At 35.6% G+C, this 12,500-nt stretch overlaps 1 protein-coding gene across 5 annotated transcripts in view; it reads right to left on the minus strand.

Annotated features, from left to right (window-relative positions):
* The window catches only part of LOC133559614 (LIM domain-binding protein 3-like), a 61,756-nt gene that overhangs the window by 29,244 nt on the left and 20,012 nt on the right, over positions 1–12,500 (minus strand). For all 5 annotated transcript variants that reach the window (XM_061911529.1, XM_061911530.1, XM_061911533.1 and 2 more), the window contains 2 exons: positions 6,077–6,228; positions 1,506–1,575 (listed from right to left, as the gene is read on the minus strand). In XM_061911529.1, the coding sequence (XP_061767513.1) occupies positions 1,506–1,575; positions 6,077–6,228 (222 nt within the window). The remainder of the gene's footprint in view (positions 1–1,505; positions 1,576–6,076; positions 6,229–12,500) is intronic.

Here is a 12,500-nt window from a genome sequence, read left to right on the forward strand (position 1 = left end):
GGTTCGTCACAAACTAACTCTGACACGACTATAATTATTTGGTACTTGTTTGTTTTGACGTTTTACACTGCGACAAAATTACGTCTAGCTTGTGTGCTATTGTGTGCTTAGCTGTTGTGTAGCTACCAGCACCGAGTAGCCTATAGCAGTTTATGTTGTCCAAACTTTTTCCACTGAGGGCCGCACACTGAAAAATCAAAGCAAGCGGGCGCCACTTTAGTATTTTTTGTTTTAAAAACCAATACAATATATGTATAAAAAATATACATTTAGGCCTCTACTCAGTTATGACCCCGGAGACCCCAAAGGGGTTTGGTCCCAAAAAACATCAAAAATGTCTCATTATTCAGTATTACTATTTTCATTATTATTCAAGTTTTAAATCTGTAGATCAACATTAGGAAAAAAAAGGAAAAAACAGAAAATATGCAATATTTTCACCCAATAACTTTTTTAGGTGGAATATTTTAAATTATATAATAATTGGAGCCTTAATTTTGGATTTTGATTCATTATTATTTTTTGAGCAATGACCCTTAAAAACAAATCACACAAAAATAATTGGGGATCCAAAAGTGTCGTACTCATTAAAGTGTTAAAAGAATAAATGATACATTTTTTTTAATGTTTACTTTTAGTACAATAATCTCGAGATCAACTTCAAATATATCGTCAATTTTAAGTTTTATTGTTGTTTACGTTTTTTGTTTGTATGTTTTAGGCCCTTCTTTAAAAAAAAAAAAAACAGCTCAGTTTTTTATATGGCAAACACAAAATATGCAACATTTTCCCCAAAAAATATTTAAAAGTGGAATATTTAATGTGACGTAATCAATAATTCAAAATGTTGTTGATTTTGATTCATTATTATTTTTTAAAGAAAGAAACAGCCTGCACGGCAGCTTTGTGTTATAAGAGTAAGCATTGCAACAATTTCTTGTTACATTTCACCTGTTTGCTCTTTTATACCACTTTTTATGTTTTAAATTTTTTTTCCAATTGTATTCTTAAAATGTGCAGTGGGGCCGTTAAAAAATAACCAGCGGGCCGCAAATGGCTCCCGGGCCGCACTTTGGACACCCCTGGCCAATGGCCTCCTAGTTTTTTTGCAATGATCCATTTTTAAAAATGTTTATTTATATTTATTGTTAAAATGTATTAGAAAATGTATCAGTATGATAAACACGTTCTGATTACTAATGTATGGTAAACTTGTTCTGATTATTCATGTATGATAAACTTGTTGTGATTATTAATATATGATAAATATATGGGGAGAAGTTTATTTATACTTTTCTCCATGATGTGTAAGGTTGATGACGTGGTAAATAACAACAATTGACTTAAATGACTAGAAGGTTCATATGCTCTGTCACTACTTTGTTCTCAAACCTTCAACCAATCAGCACGCAGCAGCTTTCTGTCAACCAATCACATTTTTTGAGCCTGCAGCGCCATCTTGTGGACAAACAGGTCAAGACATGTTTCTCCTGGTCAGAGCTTACCTGCTGGTGAGGGATCATGGGAAAGCTGATGTCCATCCTCGGAGTCGGCATGACGACAGGACGCTTGAACCTCAAAGGACAAAGAAATTGATACTACATCATACTGATACTACATCATACTGATACTACATCATATTAATACTATGTCATACTGATACTAGATCATACTGACACTACATCATATTGATACTACATCATACTGATACTACATCATATTGATACTACATTATACTGATAATAAATCAAATTGATACTACATCATACTGATACTACATAATACTGATACTACATCATATTGAAACTACATCATATTGATACTACATCATACTGATACTACATCACACTGATACTACATCATACTGATACTGCATCATACTGATATTACATCATACTGATACTACATCATACTGACACTACATCATATTGATACTACATCATACTGATACTACATCATACTGATACTACATCATATTGATACTACATCATACTGATAATACATCAAATTGATACTACATCATACTGATACTACATAATACTGATACTACATCATATTGAAACTACATCATATTGATACTACATCATACTGATACTACATCACACTGATACTACATCATACTGATACTGCATCATACTGATATTACATCATACTGATACTACATCATACTGATATTACATCATACTGACACTACATGTATTACTACATCATACTGACACTACATCATATTGATATTACATCATGCTGACACTACACCATAATGATACTACATCATACTGATACTACATCATATTGATACAATATCATACTGACACTACATCATACTGATACTACATCATACTGACACTACATAATATTGGTACTACATCATACTGACACTACATCATATTGATACCACATCATACTGACACTACATCATATTGATACTACATCATACTGATACTACATCATATTGATACTACATCATACTGATACTACATCAAATTGAAACTACATCATACTGATAGTACGTCATATTGATACTACATCATACTGATACTACCGTATTTCCTTGAATTGCCGCCGGGCATGTAATATGCGCCTGCCTTGAATTACTGCCGGGTCAAACTCGCTTCCCAAAATTATTAACGCATGCTTACTATTACCGCTGGGTAAAAATTTGTGACGTCACGTGCGATTCATCCCCTTTCGTCATTTTTAAAATGGCGGAGTAGGTTTTTTTTGTTTGCACTATGTGTAAACCAGGGCTCTTGTTCAACATCCATACAGATCATACTGAAGGTTGTGATATAAACAACTTTAACACTCTTATTAATATGCGCCACACTCTGTGGATCCACACCAAACAAGAATGACAAACACATTTCGGGAGAACATCGGCTCTGTAACACATTCAAAACGCAACATAACAATTACCCAGAATGCCATGCATCTATGACTCTTACTGGCTATATTATACACCCCGCTAGCACCAACCCCCTCTAGAAGCAGGTGCCGACCCTGACGTGTGGAAGACGGCCACGTGTCAGCGGAGGTCAAAGATGGCGGCCTGTCACACGGAACACACCGGCGCGCTCAGCGGGGGAGAGGGGTTAAAATCCCTCCTCATCCTCAGCGCGGCGCGTTATCGCTGTCGCCCGTGGCGTTTGCCGTTATGAAACCGCACTCGGAGCTCAGAGCGCCGACGTTCATTTCCTCGCTCAACTTATCAGATCTCATCCGTCAAACAGCTCCGGGCCGACCGGGGAGGCCACCTGCACGCCGGCGCGGCGGCCATCTTGGGGTGGGGAGGGGGGTGTTCAGAGTGTAGCTCCTTTGATGTTATAAAATCGATGATGATTATTCACGAGGCAGCAGGTCCTTGAAGGCAACGCCACGTACGCGTGTTCTCGTCTCAGTCGGGAGACCCTCTGGGTCACATGACCTCAATATCTGCAGGTCATGTGACACGTCCCTCCCCCTGGGCTCCGCGGGGACAATAATGTCTTCGTATCTCGCTCAGATCTCACAACTTTTTCTTCCACGTTATTACTTCTTCTTCTATGTTATTACTTCCTCGGCCTTCCCGACCCCGGGAGCTCATGTTCCCGGGCCGCCAGAGACAAAGACCACGACAGAGGCCGCGATCGGTTGCCCGCGCAGAAAGACGACACTTGTGAGAACTTGGCAAAGATCAAAATCTGCAAGCAAACTGCTGCTTGGATTTTGATTGGCCAGCCGGACGTTACCCACCATGCACTGCCTGCATGGACACACATGAAGTCCAAACGAGCTTCCATCCATTTTCTACCGCTTGTCCCTTTTCAAGGTCAACATCAAAAAGTACACGCACAATGTACTTAGTTCCTGAAGGTGGATATTAGTATTTACCCTCAGTGGTTCCTGGTATTTCTTTGCAGTGTACTACAGTTTACTGGCCTTCTCAGTGGGAATGTACTGCATATGCACTCAAAAGACTAAAGTGTAAGTACACAAGTGGAACACAATAAAACACAAAAAGACTGACTAAGTATCAGTACACATGTGTAATACATTAATACACAAAATACCAAATATAAATACACAAGTGGAACACACTTAAACATAAAAAGACTAAGTATAAGCACACAAGTGTAACACACCAATGTACAAAAGGCTGAGTATAAGTACACAAAAGTAAAAGACTTATGCACTACAAAGACTAAGTATTAAGTACACAAGTATAATACAATAATACACAAAAAAACAAGTATAACTACACACATGTAACATACTAAATCATAAGAAGACTAAGTATAAGTGCAAAAGTGTAACACACTAATACACTAAAGTAAGTATAAGTACACATGTGCAATACAATAATACACAAAGAGTATCAGTACACAAGTGTAATACATTAATACACTAAAGACCAAGTGTAAGTACACAAGTGTAACACGCTAGTACATTAAAAGCCCAAGTATAAGTACACAAGTGTAACACATCAATACACAAAAGGAGTAATTACAAGTACACAGGTGCAACAAACTCATGCACTAAAAAGACTAAGTATAAGTACACAAGTGAAACACACTAATACACAAAAGGCTGAGTATACTTACACAAGTGTAACACACTAATACACAACAGGACTAATTACACGTACACAGGTACAACAAACTCATGCACAAAAAAACAAACATGTATAAGTACACAAGTGTGATACATTAATACATAAAATGCTAAGTATAAGTACACAAATGTAAAACACTTAAGTATACTTAGTATAACTACACAAGTGTAACACACTAACACACACAAAAATTAAGTATAAGTACACGAGTGTAACACACTAATACACAAAAGGCTTAGTATAAGTACGCAAATGTAAAACACTTATGCACAAAAAAGACTAGTTATAAGTACACAGGTGTAACACACTAATACACCAAAGGATTAAGTATAAGTACACAAGTGTAAAGCAAAAATACACAAAAAGGCTCAGTGTAAGTACACAGGTGTAAAACACTTATGCACTAAAACAACTAAATATAAGTACACAAGTGTAACACACTAATACACTAAAGGACTAAGTATAAGTACACATGTGCAACACAATAATACATAAAAAGACTAAGTATCAGTACACAAGTGTAATACAATAATGCACAAAAGTCCAAGTATAAGTACACAAGTGTAACACACTAATACATCAAAAGACTAAGTATAAGTACACAAGTGTAACACACTAATACGCAAAATGCTAGGTATAAGTACACAAATGTAAAACACTAAAAATTCTGAATATAAGTACACAAGTGTAACACACCAATACACGAAAGGATTAATTATAAGTACACATGTGCAACAATCGTTTGCACTAAAAAGACTAATTATAAGTACACAAGAGTAACATACTAATAAATAAAAAGACTAAGTATAAGTACACGAGTGTAACACACTAATACACAAAAGGCTAAGTATAAGTACACAAATATAAAAAACTTATGCACTAAAATACTAAGTATAAGTACACAGGTGTAACACACTAATACACAAAAAGATTAAGTATAAGTATGCAAGAATAACACACCAATACACAAAAAAACTAAGTATAAGTACCATTTTATTTTGTACTTTGTACACAATAATAGTACACACTATTTTATACATTGTTCACACTAAAAGTACACACTATTTTATACTTCGTACACACTATATTACACTTTAACACACACCCAAAGTACAAACTATTTTATACTTAGTACACACTAATAGTACACACTATTTTATACATTGTTCACCCTAAAACTACCCACTATTTTATACTTTGTACACACTATTTTATAGATTGTACACACTAAAAGTACACACTATTTTATACTTTGTACACACTATATTACACTTTGACACACACTTGAAGTTCACACTGTTTCATAGATTGTACACACTAAAAGTACACACTATATTACACACTTAAAGTACACACTTTTTTATAGCTGGTACACACTGTTTACTGAGTGATGTTTGGGTGTTAGTAAAGGAGGGCCCGAGGTGTAGTACCCAAGTGCGCCACTAGAGACAGGAGTGGACATGTGGGCCATCTTTGAGCTCTTACTTGGACATGGTGAGCGCCAGGTTGTAGGTGGCCATCTTGATCTTGTTCTGGGCCTCCAGGTGAGTCATGCCCTCCGTGCTGACGCCATCAATGGCCACGATGACGTCGCCCTGGACCAGGTTGGCGAGCGCCGCCTTGCTGCCCGGCGAGATCTGAAAAAAAGAAAAACAAACGGGAAATGATGACCTTTGACCTCGGCTGTCGCACTGGCGGCAGTCATCAATGACTGGCGAGAGGAGTGACGGCGGGAATTGGATGGCGTCTTTAATACGTTCACATTTGTAGTCCTGGCTTTTGATCGTTTTGAATCTTTGTATTTTTTTCCTAGCATGAAATGTGGTGGATATCATTAATAATTAACTTTATGAAATGTGGTGGTTATTATTAATAACGTCTTTATGAAATGTGGTGGTTATCATTAGTAATCACTTTATGAAACGTGGTGGTTATCATTAATATTCACTTTATGTAATGTGGTGGTTATTATTGAACATCGATATGAAATGTGGTGGTTATTATTAATAGTCACTTTATGAAATGTGGTGGTTATTATTAAAAATCGATTTTAAATGTGGTGGTTCTCATTAATAGCTTCTTTATAAAATGTGGTGGTTATTATTAATAATTCATTTTATGAAATGTGGTGGTTATTGTTAATAACGTCTTTATGAAATGTGGCGGTTATCATTAGTCATCACTTTATGAAACGTGGTGGTTATCATTAATAATCACTTTATGAAATGTGGTGATTATTATTAAAAATCGAAATGAAATGTAGTGGTTATTATTAATAACGTCTTTATGAAATGTGGTGGTTATTATTAATAATCACTTTATGAAACGTGGTGGTTATTAATAATCACGTCATAAAATGTGGTGGTTATTACTAATAATATCTTTATGAAACGTGGTGGTTATTATTAATAATCACTTTACAAAATGTGGTGTTATCATTAATAATCACTTTATGAAATGTGGTAGTTGTTATTAATAATCAATTTATGAAATGTGGTGGTTATTATTAATAATCACTTTATAAAACGTGGTGGTTATTATTAATAATTCACTTTATGAAGTGTGGTGGTTATTATTAATAACCTCTTTATGAAATGTGGTGGTTATCATTAATAATTCACTTTATGAAATGTGGTGGGTATTATTAATAACCACTTTATGAAATGTGGTGGTAATCATTAGTAACCACTTTATGATACGTGGTGGTTATCATTAATAATCCCTTTATGAAATGTGGTCATTATCATTAAAAATCGATATGAAATGTTGTGGTTATTAACGTCTTTATGAAATGTGGTGGTTATTATTAATAATCACTTTATGAAACGTGGTGGTTATTAATAATCACTTCATAAAATGTGGTGGTTATTAATAATCACTTCATAAAATGTGGTGGTTATTACTAATAATATCTTTATGAAACGTGGTGGTTATCATTAATAATCACTTTATGAAATGTGGTAGTTGTTATTAATAATCAATTTATGAAATGTGGTGGTTATTATTATTAATCACTTAATAAAACGTGGTGGTTATTATTAATAATTCACTTTATGAAGTGTGGTGGTTATTATTAATAACCTCTTTATGAAATGTGGTGGTTATCATTAATAATCACTTTATGAAATGTGGTGGGTTTTATTAATAACCACTTTATGAAATGTGGTGGTTATCATTAATAATCACTTTATGAAATGTGGTGGTTATTATTAATAATTCACTTTCTGAAATGTGGTGGGTATTATTAATAACCTCTTTATGAAATGTGGTGGTTATCATTAATAATCACTTTATGAAATGTGGTGGTTATTGTTAAAAATCGATATGAAATGTGGTGGCTATTATTAATAACATCTTTATGAAATGTGGTGGTTATTATTAATAATTCACTTTATGAAATGTGGTGGTTATCATTAATAATCACTTTATGAAATGTGGTGGTTATTATTAAAAATCGATATAAAATGTGGTGGTTATTATTATTGTCTTTATGAAATGTGGTGGTTATTATTAATAATCACTTTATGAAATGTGGTAGTTATTAATAAACACCTAATGAAATGTGGTAGTTATTAATAAACACCTAATGAAATGTGGTGGTTATTAATAATAATAATTTCATGACATGTGGTGGTTATTAATAATCACTATGAAACGTGGTGGTTTGCGATGAGGTAGCGACTTGTCCAGGGTGTACCCCGCCTTACGCCCGACTGTAGCTGAGATAGGCACCAGAGCCCTCGCGACCCCAAAGGGAATAAGCGATAGAAAAATGGATGGATGGATGGAAACAAGGTGGTTATTATTAATAATCAGTTTATGAAACATGTTGGTTTTTATTAATAATCACTTTATGAAACGTGGTGATTATTATTATTATTCACTCTATGACAAGTGGTGGTTATTAATAATCTCTTTATAAAATGTGGTGGTTATTATTAATAATCACTTTGTAAATTGTGGTGTTATCATTAATAATCACTTTATGAAATCTGGTGGTTATAAGAATCACTTTATGAAATCTGGTGGTTATTATTAATAATCACTTTATGAAATGTGGTGATTATTAATAATCGCTTCATGAAACGTGGTGGTGATTATTTATTATTACTTTATGAAACATGGTGGTTAATACTAATAATCACTTTATGAAATGTGGTGGTTATTAATAATTATTTTATGAAATGTGGTGGTTATTATTATTATCCACTTTATAAAACGTAGTGGTTATTATTGATAATCACTTTAGGAAACGTGGTGGGTAATACTAATAATCACTATATGAAAGGTGGTGGTTATTATTAATAATCACTCTATGAAATGTGGTGGTTATTATTAATAATCACTTTAGGACACATGGTGGTTATTATTTATACTCACTTTATGAAACGTGGTGGTTAATACTATCCATCCATCCATCCATCCATTTTCTACCGCTTATTCCCTTTCGGGGTCACGGGGGGCACTGGCGCCTATCTCAGCTACAATCGGGCGGAAGGCGGGGTACACCCTGGACAGTAATAATCACTATATGAAATGTGGTGGTTATTATTAATAATCACTTCATGAAAACTGATGGTTATTATTAATAATCATTTTATGAAATGTGGTGGTTATTATTAATAATAACTTAACAAAATGTGGTGTTATCATTAATAATCACTTTATGAATACTGGTGGTTATTAGTAATAATCCCTTTATGAAATGTTGTGGTTATTATTAATAATAACTTAACAAAAATGTGGTGTTATCATTAATAATCACTGTATGAATAGTGGTGGTTATCAATAATAATCCCTTTATGAAATGTGGTGGTTAGTATTAATAATCACTTTATGAAATGTGGTGGTTATTAATAATCATTTTATGAAAAGTGGTGGTTATGATTATTAACCACTTTATAAAACGTGGTGGTTATTATTAATAATCACTTTATGAAACGTAGTTGTTAATACTAATAATCACTATATGAAACGTGGTGGTTATTATTAATGATCACTTCATGAAAAGTGATGGTTATTATTAATAATCATTTTATGAAATGTGGTGGTTATTATGAATAATAACTTAACAAAAATGTGGTGTTATCATTAATAATCACTTCATGAATAGTGGTGGTTATTAATAATAATCCGCTTTATGAAATGTGGTGGTTATTAATGATAATAACTTAACAAAAATGTGGTGTTATCATTAATAATCACTTTATGAATAGTGGTGGTTATTAATAATAATCCCTTTATGAAATGTGGTGGTTGTTATTAATAATCACTTTATGAAATGTGGTGGTTATAATGGTATTATCACTTTATGAAACGCGGTGGTTATTATTATTAATCACTTTATGAAATGTGTTGGTTATTATTATTAACCACTTTATGAAATGTGGTAGTTATAATAATAACTTTATGAAATGTGGTGGTTATTATTAATAATAACTTTATGACACGTGGTGGTTATTATTAATAACCACTTTATAAAATGTGGCGGTTATCATTAATAACCACTTTATGACTGGGCTACATCCTTCATGAAAAAAGGGAAGTCTGCCATATTTGGGCGTGTGTACCTCGCCTGCTCCAGTCCCTGCTTTCCTCCTACCTGTGTCATGAGAGACGAGCGCGCTAGCCACAGAGCTAAAAGTCTGACCGATGCACTGCTCTTGAGGCGGTGAGCGTGCGGCGCTTTAGGTGCGAACACGGCAGAGTCATGTGACCACCGGCTAGTCAGGGGGAGTCTCAGTGGCGCTGCCCTCCAAAGCCCAAACAGCTGTCAACACACACGCCGTTAAAACCTCCCGCTCTTTTGACCCCCCCAAAACCCCTTCGTCATCACTCCAGCATCACGTTTCTATTTACAGCCCTGAACTCTGACCTTTGCACCCGGACGACTGTACGCAGGAAGCAGAAGTAATGTGGCAAAAAAAAACATTTCATCGCATTAGCAAGACATTGATTACCGTAAACTAACTATAAGCTCCTACTTTTTTCCTATGCTTTGTACCCTGCGGCTTATACACCGGTGCAGCTCATTGATGGATTTTTCTTCGCTGTCGGCCACGATGCAAATAGTTTTCATGAAACACATGCAAAGACACTTAAACGGTGTGTTATTGTTTGTGCTTTGGCACCATTTTTTGGACTAATTTGCTCACTGCGGGCGCTGCCGGGTGAACGCTGACAAGTATTTACCGCCATTTAAAGCTTAGAGCCAGAGGTAGACGTGCCGTTTCGTCTCTGAGCCGTCCATAGCGTTTCTCCTCGAATGGATTCTTCATTCATCATGCCCAGCAACGTCACATGTTACTCTTCATCACCTAAATTAGTGTTTTTCAACCACTGTGCCGCGGCACAATTTCACCTATTTGGGTTAAAAATATTTCTTGTGGACCAGTAATTTTATTTCGCAAATAATGTGCCGTTGTTGAGTGTCTGTACTGTCTGGAGATCGGCAGACTTACCACGTTATACTCTTCCATATCAGTAGGTGGCAGCTGGTAGCTATTTGCATGGTAAATGGCGGAAACAGCGGGAGGAAGTGTGCAGGTAAAAAGGTATCTAATGCTTAAACCAAAAATAAACAAAAGGTGAGTGCCCCTAAGAAAAGCCCTTGAAGCTTAGGGAAAGCTATGCAGAAGGAAACTAAAACCGAACTGGCTACAAGGTAAACAAAAACGGAATGCTGGACGACAGCAAAGACTTACTGTTGAGCAAAGACGGCGTTCGCAAAGTACATCCGAACATGACATGACAATCAACATCGTCCGCACAAAGAAGGATTAAAAACAACTGAAATATTCTTGATTGCTGAAACAAAACGGGTTTGGGGAATAGCGGTCAAGGAAGACATGAAACTGCTACAGGAAAATACCTAAAAAAGAGAAAAATTTACCAAAATAGGAGCGAAAGGATAAATAAGTCACGGAGCGATGTGACAGGTGGTGACAGTACACCTACTTTGAGACAAGAGCTATAGTGACGCATGCTTGGTTATGGTTTGAATTCCTATCTAACACTTGTGAGAACGACTTTTTAATGTTAATATCGACTGCCGAGTTTCATTTTTTAATATTATCTACTGGTGGTGTGCTTCGGGATTTTTTCAATGAAAAAAATGTGTGAAAAAGTTGAAAAAAACCGCTCTATGTAGTCTGGAGGACACGGTACTAAAACCTTTTTGTCGTGTCTCACATTAATCGTGTTCTACCCTCCACTACTATTTACACTGATATTGCATTCTTCATCATCTAAACTTGGCCGCCATCATCTAAACTGGTTCAGTCCAACCGGATCTGGATCAGTGAGACCAGCGGAGAACTGGTCCAAGTCTGCAGCATCCACTGTCAGCAGATCTACAGCCAGAAAACGACTTCTGCCCACTGTCGGAACACACTTTGACCTTTACCAGTGTGTGAGTTTGTGTGTTCTGGCAATGCTTACTTAATGGGGACATCGCTCTGTTTACAGTCACCTTTAGGGGAGCTCCGACGGTATAGGGACAAAACAACAGGTCTCCTAAAGGGAAACCTTTTTAAATGATAGGCATCTTCAGAATGGATCTGACTAAGTGATTTTTAAGCTTTGGCCCATAAAACATGTTTAGTGAAAAGTTTTTTTTTGTTTTTTTAAATGGTCCTCACTAGTCACGAACAAATGTGTGTGAATTATGCAAAATGACTTACATTTGGTGCCCATGAACCCTATGAACTCTTTTTCCCCAGGGTTCCCAGTAAGAATGATCAGCACATTACTTCATCAATCCAGAGATTTAAAGACGTGTATGAGCCCACTGGGCAGTGGCCATTTTACCTCATTGTTTTTATGCCTCCGCAACCTGTAGAAAGGGCGGTCCCCACAAGTCACGATCAACAACTTGGTCCCCATTCCATTTGATAACCTGTGTGTGTGT

This window comes from Nerophis ophidion, linkage group LG09 (assembly GCF_033978795.1).
Source record: "Nerophis ophidion isolate RoL-2023_Sa linkage group LG09, RoL_Noph_v1.0, whole genome shotgun sequence".
In the NCBI taxonomy this organism is placed as follows: domain Eukaryota; kingdom Metazoa; phylum Chordata; class Actinopteri; order Syngnathiformes; family Syngnathidae; genus Nerophis; species Nerophis ophidion.